The sequence below is a fragment of the Antedon mediterranea genome, chromosome 3 (genome assembly GCF_964355755.1).
Source record: "Antedon mediterranea chromosome 3, ecAntMedi1.1, whole genome shotgun sequence".
Classification (NCBI taxonomy): domain Eukaryota; kingdom Metazoa; phylum Echinodermata; class Crinoidea; order Comatulida; family Antedonidae; genus Antedon; species Antedon mediterranea.
Window position 1 is genome coordinate 19,137,696 of NC_092672.1, and position 16,267 is coordinate 19,153,962.

At 31.8% G+C, this 16,267-nt stretch overlaps 1 protein-coding gene across 1 annotated transcript; it reads left to right on the top strand.

The window, feature by feature from the left end:
- Positions 1-93: 93 nt before the first annotated feature.
- On the top strand, positions 94-1,719 carry LOC140045011 (ankyrin repeat domain-containing protein 61-like). The gene has a single exon (XM_072089742.1). It carries the CDS (start codon positions 184-186, stop codon positions 1,666-1,668), a length of 1,485 nt encoding a protein of 494 aa, XP_071945843.1. The 5' UTR covers positions 94-183; the 3' UTR covers positions 1,669-1,719.
- Positions 1,720-16,267: the final 14,548 nt, after the last annotated feature.

A 16,267-nucleotide genomic window follows, 5' to 3' on the forward strand; every position in this document is an offset into this window, starting at 1 on the left:
ATACTTCCTTTTGATAGATTAATAGTTTTGTTGTTAAATATTTCTTGGATGTTGTCATGATATTAAAGAGAAAAGCATCTTGCTGTTATTATTAACCACTACCCTCTTTAACGTTTTCATTGGTGGAAGCTGTATACGCGCGTACGTTGCGTTGGGAACCTATTAGCAAACGCTCGCGTAGACATGACGTCGCTGGCAACACGTTGTCTATGTTACCGACTACTCATCTGCAACAAGAACAACGATGTTCCATCTTCAACGGCAAAAGATACGAACATTACAAAATCCTCTGATAAAATGGCATTTCAACGATTCGATGGTGTCGGTCAAAAAATACAAGTAAACGAGAAAATAATAGAACAGCCGAACTTTAAATTGTCTTCAATTGAACATCTTCGCATTGCTATAATCAAAGGTGAGTTTGAACAATGCAAGCACATTCTTGAAAACCACCGGAAAATAAATATCAATGAACATCAACTTGGCGGAATTGCTGATCCGGCACAGAAGATCAGTCAATATGAAGAATGTTTTGGACCTTCTGGATTTCATTCACCAACAGCAGAAAGTGTTCGTGAAAGTTCAGCTCTTCATGTTGCTGTTGTCTACCGTCGTCCAAAGATCATAAAGCTACTCCTTCAGGAAGGTGCAGATCCAAATGCATTGGATAAACATAAAAGAACACCTTTGCATTTAGCTGTTCTCTATTGGCCACGAGGACTTATATCATACGACAGTATACCTGAGGATTGCTCTCCGGATATGTTAAATTACGTGGAGTATTTGAGACTTATAGACCGTCGCTGTTGTGTAACTGTTGAACACCTATGTTTACATGGTGCAAATTTTGATACCAAAGTTGATGGAAAGTACACGCCATTACACTGGGCTTGTAAGTACAACGTGCCTAATGCCATCAGAACATTACAGAGATGCGGTGCAGACTTAGAGTACCGAATTGATGACGAAGATGGACAGACACCTCTTCTTGTAGCAGCTCAAAATGGCAGCCTTGCCGCCATTGAAGCACTCATAGAGTGTAATGCAAATTTAATGGCAAAGTCGTCTAAAGGATGGACAGCACTTCACTACATCTGCCACTTCTCGTTTAGTCACAAGGAAAATATAGTCGGGTTACTTCTTGAGTTTGGACTAGATCCAAACGCTAAGGATATTTATCAAAGGACAGCTTTGCATTTTGCAGCAGAAAAAGGACTTAATTTTACTACGGAACTGTTACTGCAATTTGGTGGTGACGTCATGATTAAAGACTGTTATGGTGTTAGTCCATTTCAAGCGTTTCTTAACAATCCTTGTAATATACAAAAACCTACTTTACTCATTGACTTAATGAATGACACATCACAATTTCACATTCACCAAGGGAACATTCCTCCTTTGCTGCAATCACCGATGCTGAAAGCACTTAAAACAATCCTGTTAAAAGAGTCGCAAGAACCAGCTTCTTTACAGCGTCTATGTAGATGTGTCATTCGTCGTAATATACGTCCTATGCCAATTCACAGAGAAAGTTTTACAGACTGGTTACCACTACCCCGGTACCTTGAAGACTGCATCCACTCAGACCTGCATATATTGACAGTTCCATGGGCTGAATCAAGTAGAATTGCATTTAATATATTATTTAAAAATTCTCACGATATGTAGGTAAAGTAGTATCGAAACTATATTTTTTTTGCTAATAAACCATTTTCCCTATGTACGTTAATCTGTGTTTTAAGATGTTGTTCTTTGTTTTATTTTAACCAGTCTCTTGTCCATTTTAAAAATCATATGCTCGGACGGACATGTTCTTTTTTAAAAATGTTTTATCTAAATAAATTAATAATAATAATATAGGCCTACACGTATTCTATAAACATTATGAAAATCATTTTAGGTTGGGGATAGCTTTCTTAGTTCCTTATAAAAAGGACACGAAATAAAATGGGTTTCGTCGTCCACCCAACAGGAATAATCACAATAAAACACATTATAATAATATTCACATTTAGAATCCATACAGTACTTTATCTTGCGATAACCAAACATTTACGGCTTGGTAAATGAATTATTCTTACGAAACTATAATTGAAACGTAACTTCAAGCACACAAAAGAAATTGCTTTGAAATAACATGGAAACAAATATTTCTCCATGGAAATACTAAACGAGAAATGGATAGAACTTGTAAGAATAGGCTGTATACTCCAAACACATGCAAAATTCCAAAAATATAAGTAATAAACAATTAATTTTTATTTTTATCATTACTGTAAATAATCATTGTATATATTTTATAATTTATATTTATATTGGTCTTGTTTTTTTTGTTTGTAAAAATCTTCTGTAATATTATACCTTATTGTGGTTACCATTATAACAAATGTACGATTGATTGAATAAAGTTCACATATAAAAAAAAAAAAACCTTATCGAATCAACATAAATGTACCCTATGGAATCACGTAGTGTGCGCCTGTTATGCCTTTTTTTGTTGTTGGAGGGGAGAGGGTGTAAAATTCATTTTTATCTTCTTTTTACCGACGAATATTGCTGATTTCGTGGATGGAGAGGAGAACTAACAAGTACCGTACAGTACGTACTGGATAAACTGGAAGGCTTTGCAAGGTAAACGATCACGAGAAGGGCAAAACAGAAATTTCGTCAACATGACTCTTGTGGAAAGGCCTTGTACAACAATAGCACGATAAGTATCGATTATAACTAGAAATTATGCATTTTTCTTACGTAAAACAAAAGATACAATGATTTTATTGTTCTTACTGATCGTGACGTCAATTATTGATTGGATTAAAAAAACAAAATATTTTTTCGAAGACAACATAAATGGTTATCCTATAGGCCTAATAGAATAAAAATGTTCTTTTGTATTTTGTAAAATCTCGTTCTGTCAAAACTGTCAGTTTTTTTAGCAGTTTTTTGTTTTTTCTATTCAAATAACTTGTGTGTAGTATGAATACCCAAATTTGTTCTAAACTTCCTGTCATTGTTTATGCCATGTGTTCTGATCTTGACTCTGCCGTTCCTCAAACCAACATGCTTGAAACTTATAACGCCCTCAAATGAATGTCAAAAATATAGACTACTGAAGAGCCTCGGTTATACTAAATAAAATAATATTGCGAGGGACGTGTAGACAAGTCCTATGTAAGCTCTGAAGTAGCAGATTTTTTTTGGTAAGCATTATGGGTAGTGTCCATGAAAACGGTCTTTGAATGATATGTGATATTATTAAGCATCATGTGCTGGACGCTCATCGGAAGTAACGCGTCCGTATACTTTCATGTTTGACGTAAATTTAGACCTAGTGCCGTCTGAACATAACTACTGTCTTTCCATATGAAACGTTAAACACGTAGGCATTTTGTTTCTTATAACACATGACCAAACATGATTTAACACTATAATGACTACGGTATTCATTATAATTAACTAGTATCTCTATTATCTCTAAAATCAAATGAGAACAAAAACTGCCTACTTATCCACTAAAATCGATTAATAAATGATCATTATTATATTTATATGTAACCATAAAGAAAATTAAATGTAGTAGGAATAGCAATTCACTTAAATTCTACTGAAATGCATCACTGTTTTTATTATTATTACAGTCATATATTGTCTTAGTCAATTGTCTACGTTTCTGTTTTCTAAGAGAACCTAAGAAAAAATACCGAGAAAAATGTCTAACCTGCCTCCCACTAACCAAACTAAATCTACAGTACCTTTTTGATTATTTCAAACATAGTTTTGCAGTTTATAAAATTTTCTTTTAATAATAAAAAAAATAATCAAAAATGCTATTCTTGCCAATGTGCACTCCACTTACATTAAATCATCCGTAACAATTAAGTGAAATGGTTTAGTATGGTCGTACAAAAACAAGTGTAAAGATATTTTCAATTTTCATTCGGTTGAATTTATTGAAACGATGACGAATTCCTAAAAAATGCACGTTGATGGGGAACTATGAGCCGAATAAGATGAATCAGCGTTAAGTTAGGTACACCCCATTGGTTAAAAGAGCTTTTACACGCCCTGTTGGCAAATCGTTTATGACAGCAGGAATTATGCTCACTTGCTCCTATTTCTTGTACTAAAGTAGCTATCCAATCCAATCTTATCATTATCAAGATTTTGACAGTGGACATCCTCTATATGGTCTAGCATGCCTAACTACGTTGTAAACATAACAATATATCAGCGATCTATTTTGCTATGCTCCAGGTTGTATCTGATATAGGCCTATCTCCAAACGTACTTTTTAAGTCATTTGAATTGAATTGAAATATTTTATTTATACTGAGCGACCTCTTCAGTCAAAGACTGGTCTCCCAGAGGGCCCAGTTATGATCAGTGGCTGTGATGTAATAATAGACCGGGGTAGCCCCTATTCGTCTCGAAAGATGTACTAGGTTTTTAAAGTGCACACGAGCTAGCTGTGTACACTGGACATAGGTTTATAGTTCTTATCCAAGAAGACTCGTTCTACCACCAGAACAATGGAGTAAGTGAGCCTCGAACCCCTGCCGATGTTATGGCTACGTAATTACGGTTCCACTGTCTAACCGCTCGGCCACTCACTCAGACTCAGACAGACCAGAAGTTAAACATTCTTCTGGTCTGCATGGGCCCACATTCATTTGTCAATTACCGATTCTTTGATTACCAATATAAATTAGAAAGGGAGCTTCTCAATATACAAACCCGGAGAACCGAATTGGCTTCCTCTGCATCTTCTTCTCCATCCACAAGACATTTCCTCTGCCATTAAGAATGTATGTGCTAAGTTTTGTTGGTATAATTATGTTTTCAAATAAAATATAAAAATTTCACTGCGATATACAGTACCACAAGAGACACATATAATTGTATAATGTTGAACAAAATGTAAATTTGTTAATCAATATTTTATTTATTCAGTATAGATACTCAAAATGCAACAGAAGTTGAGATTCTTCAGTTTAAAAAAAGAATAAAAATTAAACAATTATAAAAAATACAAGAAACAAACATCCAACAAATGCTTGATAATGATGAATATTGTTGACACAGCTTCATTCTAGGTTTCCAACCAATTAAATACAAACAGAAGAATTGGCAGAAGCAGACGCTATAATATTAATTTACTTTATCTTTTTTCAATGGGGATTTTGGAAATTATTAATTAATTGTCACTTCCAAGCTGGCTCATTAGGCTTTAAACAAATTACAACAATTCTACAATTTGACTGCTGTTTAGATAATAAACTTGGTCCTATAAAATGTTGTAAAATATCATTACTAACCCAGCACCTGAATACCGTACTACTGTCGACAATTGTGTTTATGCGAGTGTTTATGAATCATTTTTTCCTCGAACTCTTAAGCGCAATTTACCGAAATGCCTACAACAGTCCAGTTAGATACAAACCCTGTTGCAGCTCTCGGAAAAGAAAATTACCCCCGTTTCCCGACTAGCTGCGTCCTGGCTAACCAGACAACCAAAATATAGGTCATTTAACAAAAAGGTCATAACAAATCATAGTATTAATAGTTCACCGAACTGTTTTGAGTTTAAAATGATGTAATTTTTTTTCTCGAGTAACTGTTTCTGACAATTTTTAGAGAAAAATGACAAAACGTAAGTTAAAAACCTTTTATTCAATTTAAACGATTATTATACAAATCGTTAATAATAAAGAACTTATACTTGAGTTTACACACTCGTTGTAAATTCGTTATTAGTGGGCGAAACATACCAACACATTATCATCAACACAATATGCTAATTTGTAATTATTAGCCGGATTTTCAGAGATAATATAAGAAACATAGGTCTAATCACATAACTTTTGTTGAAATGAAAGAATTGTCGTAAATGTAAATGTCTAAGTTTTCTGAAGCATGTCACTCTGGAAATGTGTGTACTTGGCCATTCAGAACGGGCCTAATAGCTTACAGTAAGCAATACCTTTATATGAAATCCATTCACTGTTCAAAGTAAATCTTCAGAAGCCTTTAATTTCATAATGTATATTTTAAATTTTTGAAGCCATGCGCTTAAGTTCGAATTGTTTGAATAATGTGATTGAATATAAACATTTTTTACGGTTGATGCTTTTAATTTACTCGATAGCATAAAGTTGAATTTAAAAAAGAACACTCAGTGATTTATTGATACTAACAATTTTAATCTCTTGTATCAATGTAGTCTCTTTAATCTATATATAAATCGCGCGTTAAGCTTGGTTCCCACTAGAAGGTAACGCAAGGACGTAAACGCAACGCAAGCGTTTTAACCAATGACAAGCGAAGTTATAGACCGTTAGCAATCACAAGCGAATAAGCCATCGCTTGTGATTGGTCAATTCACTTGCGTTGCGTTACGTCCTTCACGGTGTTGCGTCGCTAGTGGGAACCACGCTTTACTTCTAGAATATAAATAAATATAAAGTTGGTTCGTACTTTCGGTACTGATTTTAACCACCTGATTTAACCCTTTTTACTAATTAAATTGAGTTAGATAATTAGTTATTGACAATTAAAACGATTTTAGGTTCAACGATTTGCCCCAAATAGGTGCGATTTTCGATCGTGGTATACACTGTCTAATGAATGGATATCCATCTGGAAATATACCACCACAAAATAATACGAAGATGTATAATTTCTTTTACGAGAATAGTTGTTTTATTAAAATAGCTGAAATTAGGTTGAACAGCTCGAGCACAGCATCATAAAATTGAAGACAGGCCGATTTTATTTCAAAAATACTATTTTGATATACGTTTATACAAATGTATTGATTGGGGATGAATGGAACATTCCAATATAACTCTTTGGTTTAACACAAGTACCACCAGCTGTAGGTAAATGTATTGAGGAATTAACCTAAAACCTATATAGACCTTTCGATATAGTATTGCAATACTTGGACATTACTGTAAATACATATTAACCATTTTTGGTCGCCATTTGAATTTACTGTGAGTGTGGGTACTGTTAGTATTAGATATATTTAAACACATGTACAAATAAACGTATTACTGTGAGTGTGAGTAGGCCCTACTGTTATATTATATAAACGCACAATAAACAAATAAACTTTATTACTGACAGTTGCTTCTCAACGTTTGTACTAATTTAAAATTACAAAAAATATAAACGTTGTAGTGGTGTATCGTTACATGTACTATGCTATTTCAATCGACTATGACAGTGACAGTTTTAACAAAGTATTAAATCGCAAATGTGTTACTGTATCAAGTGGTATATTAATTATAGGCCTATAAGACATGAAGACATATTTCGTTACTGAGTAGATAAAGAATATATTTAAAAATTGTTCTTCTTTGTACCCATATCCTCTTCCCCATCCTTCAACCCTAATGCTAAACACAAAACAAAAATTGGGTATGTTTAAAGTCACTCATTTAGTGACAAGTTTCTCTTTCGAAAGTAATTCTAATTTTAGTTGACTAGATAAATTATTGTTTCTATTTATTCGTTTCTGTAAAACGACAATAACTATTATAGTCATGCAGTACGTGCATTTAAAAAAAAAAAATTTACGCTGAAATATTACGGTGTATGCTAAAAAACACTTTTATAAACCTCTGACAATCGATACATATACAATAGGTTTATTTTGTCAATCAACTTTATGTAAGAACGTAATTACTGTGTATTGCATTTCATTATAAGATGCTTTTATTATATCAATATCCTTTTAGCTATAATGTCCATGATAAAATGAATTAAAATGTATGGTAAAATGATGTTGTGGAACTATTAAACAGTAAAATCTTATTAAATCGAAAATGAAAAAGAACAATCTTTATATATTTATTCTAAATATTTCAAAATTTCATCTTTTATCCTCTTTTTGTCTTCTTCCTTGCCAAATATGTAAAATTAGCAGAGAATTTCTCAAAAACCATATTTATTGTAATAGCAATTCACAAAATGTACAGCATTAATTTCAGTTTGCAAAAGTTATCTGGAAAGAATTTTAATTTTAAAAAGTAGCCCAACCAAACACAGCCACTGTCACACACAGAAACTGTGCAATTGGGACTGGACCGTTTTAGAGGTGTTTACCACCTGTTGGTCCCGATCCTTCACTAACAGTGTTAGTGAGAAGTTGAATAAATAAAAAAGAAATAAAAAAAGAGTTCTAAAAGTGGCAGCCCATTGGCTTATTTTTTGAGGTTTTAACGATAGTTTAATACAATTAAGTGTGTTTTAAAGGTTCTGATAAGGAATAAGCTTATAGCTTGTTTATAAAATTATATTTTCATGTTGCAGAGTTTTCTTTTGAAACTTTTACGTTCTATTATTATCTATTTTATTTATTTTAATATTAATATAATAGCACTAAGCCAAAATGTGTTCCTCTATCTCCTCTTAAACCGCAAGTCCGATATTAGCGCCGTTTCAGCTGGGGCACCTTTTAATTCCCCTTTATCCATTAGTCTATATTAGAATGGCAAGTTTATACGAAAATGTGTTTTTTAGACCAATTTCTTCAGTACTCCTTGGCCATTTTCCTACGTCACAATTTGGTCACTCGGTTCATTAGCAACATCAAGATAGCAAAACATGTGATCAGCGCAGTGCTTCCACCATTTCAAATTAATCTCACGGGCGGTAAGTACACTACTGAATTCATGCTCATGTTTCTACATCATGCGCACGCCGCTCCTGCCAAACATAAGATTGAGCACCATTTTCCAAACATCAAATGCAGTGATAACACTAGGCTAGGCTATGTTTCTTATTAATTACTATTCCTAAGATGCAATAGTGCGGTGGCAGGAGACGGGTGGTTTTTTTGCCATCCAACTTTTCAACGTTCAAAATTTACCAATTATAACAATGTATTATATATACGTGTCTATAACCAATTTATTAAAGTTCAATTTGGTCTTTTAATACATTTTTATGGTTATAGATATCTATTCAGTCACCTTTACAAAATCACTTTGCACTGGAATACTGGAATAATGTACGGTTATTGAAGCTTTACCAAATTAAAAAAAGAAAGTTGATGAATTTTAGCTTTAAGTTTATTTACAGACTTATACCATGTCAAAAAATTTGTTTAAATGGAAATGATCTAATACTGCCCTATGTAAACTCTGTAACAAAGAATCAAATGTTTGTTTCATGTACGGAGGTAGTTAGTTTCTGGAGAAAATTTAGCTGTTTTTACGCAAGTTAAAACTGCCAGACATTGCTATTTCCTTATGTATACTCATATTAATCAACACAAAAATTGATAAATTTTTGTTACAAATTTAGACTGACATTTTATGAACAGGCTTCAAAACCTGGCCTTTTCAATTATTTCTTAAATGAGATAGAGCTTAGATATGGGTGATATTGTAGTGATAATATTGATGATTAGGTGTTTAAAAAAATAATAAAAATAGGTTTTTGCATTTTTTTAAATTGTTCCAAGAGCGCCAATTACGATGGGAATAACTTTTTCTCTGTGGATTCTATTGATATCAAAGCCAGTTTCTGGGTTTTTTTCTACCTTTTCTTTCTCTCTGTTCATGATGTTTTGGTTCGCTGGCACAGCTATGTCCACCAACTCATGTGTGGGCTTACATTTCGTTACAATAGAAATACCAGGTCAATTGTGTTTTAATTTTTCAATTCGATTACTAATATTCAATCAAGCATTTCAAAGATAAAGATAACGAGGTTTTTTTTCTCTTTATTATATAGATGCACCTTCCTCAATCATGGTTGGTTCCACAAACGTATAATATCCAAACTATTTACTGTCCAACTAGTTTTATTTACGTATGTGCACGTGCGTGGTTTTGCAACACGTGTTGCACAATTTTCTTGTCGTTTTCTTCTTAAAAAATAAAAAAAAAAATGGAAAGAAGCAATGTTAATGAGGCCGTAGCGGTACATTTATTGCGTGGCCAATTGACCACTCAGCTGACCCCAACAACGGTAGGAAAAATGCAAATGTTTACTTATTTTTATACGGTCGATTTCTGATTCTGATAGGAAACATGGAAGTGGCCCATTTTGCAGAAGTGATAATCTTGCAAATAAGAAAAATGATAAATAAAAAAACCCCGCGTTATCTTTATCTTTGAAATGCTTGATTGAATATTATACTATTTTCATCCTAAATGTCCATACCCTTTTTATAATGGACGATTCCATGGTTATTTTCTGCGCATTCATTTTCGCGACTTCGTTGTACGTTTTTGTGTTTGTCTGTTTCAGCATGGAGAAATGTTTCAGCGAACACGTTGTAGGCCTACGTTTTTGTGAATGTCTTTTTGTTGTCCTTTTCTTCAAGTACGTTGTATGTTTCTGCGTGTACGTTGTGCGTTTCTGCGAGTACGTTGTACGTTTGTGCGAGTACGTTGTACGTTTCTGCGTGTACGTTGTATATTTCCACGAATATATTGTATGTTTGTAATTGTATTTTTGGCGGTGATTGCCTTCCATAGGATAACATAAGCCGAAGTCTAGAGGGCGTTACAAAGAACGACAACGTTAAAGATTTAGTCAATGTAGTCACACATAGGATCTTACACCGGTGCTTGATATTATGAACTTCACAACTTACTAATACTAAGGCATGGTAACACACGAAATGACATCTATAATACAATTCTTTCTCAAACTTACTTTTGTAGTTTTTATTATTTTTAGTGTATAAGGTAACATTTAAAGATCTTAACTGGTTTATATTTTGTCAGTGTTCTATTTATTTATTTTTCTTTTTCCTTCACATTATGCTCTGATCACAAATGGAACAGTTATCAATCAGGAAATATATACATAACAAAACCATATTTTTAAGTGATAATTAATATTAATTACATCTGGTATTTGATTAGAATTACAGTTGAACCTCCGTGACCTTCCAATCAAATAATTTGGTACGGCCACCTTCCATAAGCCGCCGCTGCCATTTTTTAAACTAAAAATTCTTTTTTGTATGGTAAATTAAGCGGCCACCCGGAAAATTCGTATTGAATTTTGACAACAAAAATACAATTTTGATACTTATTGTGCTTTAGAATATTTTTATTACTAGATAAAATAAAAAAACTACACACATTTTCATATGATAAAAGCTTTTAAAACTTGTCTGAAAATCATAAATAATACTTAACCAGTAAACAATAAAATACAATTAGCTGGAGAATTTAGAGGCCTGTTGCGTTAAGAACGCCAAAAAATATCGTACATAGCTTTTGAGATTTTGGACCTCTATCAGCGGGGTTCAACTGTAGTCGTATTTTCAAAAGGTTAATGAACTTGGTAATTCGACCATAATAACTTTTTTTTTAATCTCAAACTCTAAAGCTGAATATCCCTGGATGTGAAAATAAATATGTAGGCCTATCTCCCATTTTGAGAGTATATTTATTGTAAACTATATGTTAATTAAGCTTTAAAAAATTGAGGAAAAAATGTTAAAATGTAAAATAAATTGATGCCAAACGGATTGCATTTAATTATAGATATCCTGTATAAGGATTTTGAAATAAACAAACAAATAACAATTTTTGTTTTGAACTGCATATATAGTAAAAGTTACCAATTTTAATATTGTGGATCCACCACAGTTTCTTATTGGTGATCCATTAACATAATACAAGCAATTCTTGATGCACATCCCTCCATTCTAAAACATATATAAAAGCAAGGTCTCCCTCCAGTTAAACAACACTTTTGGGACTCAGATTTAGAGGTCTTAAATATAGCTTTGGTCTTTAATTAGAATCCCTTTAATTAAAGACCGGCACTAGAAGTGGTCTTACTCTATTGATAGGAAATCTAGATGATAGTCTTTTGGACCAGACCAGATATAGGGCCGGCAAGATCCAGTAATTTTAGCGCTCACATGGCCTCTGGAGCGCGCGACAAACAATGAGAGTCGGCGTTTCACAATACGCTCTTTTATTATAACTTTCAGGCCATTTCACTATTGTAGTGATTATATGGAAACATATTATTATTATTATAGGGCTACTGTCAAACTTCTTTTGTTTTCATATATTTACGTGACGTGATTGTGATATAATATCAATCTAAACAGAAAGAAACATAAGCACAGTTTCATGTCTGTAGTCATTGATGGGAAATGTATTTTGATTACCTATATAAAGTAAAAAAATAACTAAGATAAATTATAAAATGCCTTATTTACTGGTTATTACAGTAATAAATGATTACAGTTGTTTAGTGCGTAAACCTTATTTTAGCCACTTGTTTTCTGTTAATTGTAGGTCTAAGATGCTGTCGACAATTATTATCTTCAAGATATACAATCTGCTGTGTTTATGTCAGCACCTTGCTTAGAAAATTCTAAAAACAGTTAACAATGGGTGGATTTATTTTTTGTTATATTTTGAAGGTTTCTTAAGGGTTAAAAGTCAGTTTTGATTAAACCAGACCTGATTAATTCAACCTCATATAAACAACCAGTAACGAATCCAAGTTGAAGTCACCATTCATATCATTCAACACAGCAATTGCTACCCGCTAATGACCCTGGGTCGAGTTCACGATTTAACATTTTGTCCCATAAAGATGTCCTGCATTCTTTTTAAAAAAGGATTATCACAACGTACTTGAATAATATAAAATAAGACCCGTCGATACAACTTTAATAATCTATTTTATATAGAAACGTCTTATTTGTGAAACAAAGCTGAAATAGAAATCTAGCTTAAGAACAAAGATTATAAAAATAAAATACTCAATACAAACACACACAGAGATACACTACAACAAATCGTGATAGATGAATAGGCATTTCATGTTAAGTATGTTTCACCATCGATAACATGCTATAAATTATAATATAAGACTATGTAAAATAAAACTTTTTTAATATTTTCAGCTTTTATCTTTTTTTAACCTATTTTAACCGTATTTTACAATACAAGTTGAGTTTTGTGCAATCATTATTGTGTTATTGTTTATACATACATTTGTTTGTTATCGTGTTAATATTTGACAATGTTGTTATTTTATGAAGATTGTGGACAAATTAGTATATAGGGCCTAAGTAGTTCAATATTCACTATATTCAATATGGCAGGCCTATCTATATTGTATGAAAAGATGATAATCGGACAAATTAACACAGGCATAGAGTTATATACTGCCAGTTATATACTGGATATTTTGTGGCTGACCCTTACAAACAAAACAACAACATCTGATTTTTGACAAAATGTGACTGGGTAATAAAACAAATGAAATTGAATCTTTTCTTTTATATCGATACAATAATTGTTGATGTAATTTACAAATCTAATTATAGACAGTTATATTACTTCTGGTCAATTAATACGGTTACTTGACTTACATTTGTAGATGAATTGCTATCTTTGAATATACGAAACTGTCCTTCTTACAATTAATATCAATGATAAATTATTACCTTGCGGTTTAATTGGGAATTCGTTTTAATTGATAATACAATAGCCCACGAATTAAGAGTTCAGTGATTGTGGTAGAGCAGTTGTAAAACCCCGACAAGGTGTTGATGTAAGTTCAACATACACCGACTGTCCATGAGTTGTATTAATCTAAACAGGTGATATTTATTGAACCTTAATACTTTTAATGTACTTGAGGGGAGGTATTCACAATCACAGGTGATGCAAACAAAACCATTAACCATTTCAAATCTCAACCTACATATTAAAATATTCAAAAAACAAATATCGAAACAGTACAAAATTAGAATTCACTACAGTATTGAGTCAAAAGACTTAATATCCGTCTTAAGCTGGTTTTCCACTAGGCGAATTTGTTCGCACGAATCGATAGCGTCAGCTTATAATGCATGCGTATTCATGTTTTCATCTTCCAAATACGAATTCGCCTAGTTGGAAATCGGCTTAAGCGATTTGATTCGCGCGAATCGAAATTGTGTAGGCCCTATGCGTATTAATATTTTCATCTATACTTTTTGTGACGTGGAAAAATGAGCAACCAATCATAACTCAAGAATGTTCTATTCGCGCAAATATATTCGGTAATGGAACACTGACTTAACGAACACATTGTATTGCAATATTTAGGAGTTTGTCATTGTTTTGTTGTAGTTTCGATTTTTTTATTTTAATAAATTTAAAATCAGTTAACGAATGTAGGCCTATTAATAAATCTATAATACACATAATTAAATGATTATCTATTAGGTCAGTTCAATAATATAATTGCTGAACGGAACAGCAAAACAAATCTGATTTCAGTGTTGTTAAATTTAAAAAAAATATATATATATAAAAAATGATATATTTATATAGTAAATGTAAAAAACAAAGTAGATTTGCAGACATGGAATTTCCATGATTTTACCAATAACGCTGAGAGAATTTATTACAAATCATATTATTGTGTAAAGAAATATTTGTTATAAACGTTTTGCTAATTTTCCGACAAGACATGACATAATTTTAGCCGTAACACCAACCATCAACAACACAACCAAATGTTTCAAACATAAACGAAGTTGTTATTTACATTCCGTTAACAACATCTTCCAAGTACAATACGTTCCGACCAACAATGACGTGATAGAAGAACAAAAAAAAAAGCAATCAAATTTAAAGTTATCAACGCTTAGTCCAGTTACACATTATGTATTTTACTGAACCTATTTACTTGTTGAAATGTACATGTTTTTTTTGTAAGGTAACGTCGTTTTTACTTATAGAATGCATCTATGTATTTCAGCACCCACTTTCTTGCTTTGTAATAATACCGTTGACATTTATTACCAGTTTAGTTTAACACGTTAAGTAACGCGTTGTATCGCAGCAACGCAATTGCAATTTCTCTAAAGAAATATAACATTACATAGGATACTGCTTCTTTTTTTTACGCATTTTATTTTTATTTTTGTCTAATTTACAAACATTTTGTAGTAGTCTTTTTTATCGTTTTATTATACTGAATCTACTTTTAACAATGGATTTCACGTTGGAGACATAATACTTTATAGGACATATCTGTAAAAATAACAAAAATATCAATAATGATCAAATAATGTTATCAGTTATTGATATTTTTTTATTTAAAAATTAATCAAAGAAAAATTGTGAGCTTCAGTTTTCAGTCAACAGTTTATCGTTCATGTAACGTATTTTTCTGAATCTTTTACAGGCCTATTATATATTTAAAATAATATAATAAATTTCTTTTCTGATACCCGTTAAAATATTATTAGCATGAAAGTAGATTTTGATAATTCGTTTATTGAAATTTGGAATTTTTTTTTAATTTTACAAGAAATGCCTCCATTTGGCCTCTTTCACTAAAGTTTACATTGGCGTGCGAGAGCGTGGACTTAAGGTATTTCAAATGTGTCTTGATAAGAATATTGATAGCACGAACAGTTTAACAAGCTGTGTCCAAGTTTCGTTATAATAGAGTAAAGAAAACAAACCGATGGTGAATTCTGTCATTAGGCATATACAATACACTCATATATACCATTAAGTACGACACGTCGGTCTTCATAGATGTCACTTATTTATGAGCTCGTTTTTTGAGTGGTGAAACCCTGCAAAGACCCTCTTTCATAGTAATTTGTTTTTGACCTTATCTGAAACATTGATTGACTTGGCGCCGGTGGCATGTTGACCATCTTATCTTTCAGGATTCCAGTCTATATTTCTAACCTGTAAAGAATAATTATAACATTTAAAAACAGACTGATGTTAAAAGTAATTTTATTTTACGTTGTATAGTTATAAATATATAATATAGGCAAAGATCAAATTTAGCAAAACCAAATGTTCTAAAAATACTATACATAACGAACATAACATTTTTAACACATCAATCAGTGCCAACGCAATATGAATATTTTTACATTATTTTAAAATTATTATCATAAAAGTAATGTATTTTTTAAACATAGAGATTTTTAATAAAATATCAAAGTATTATCTATTATCTATTAACTTTATTAATCCCAGACTATAATATCATTTAAATATCCATCGTTTATCACAAAAGAGAAACAAAATCGCTAATAAAGGCTTTAACATGATTTTTTTTTCTTTTATTGTAAAACTTATCAATCCATTTTCAATTTGTTTTTATAACAGTATAAAAGGAAACATATATTCGGTAAAATTGATATTATTGTCATATAAAATTTACATGAAATTTGTTGACAGAGCTTAGGCCATAATTATAAAACAAATAATGTATAAACACATACATATCATCTTTTAATTATTTA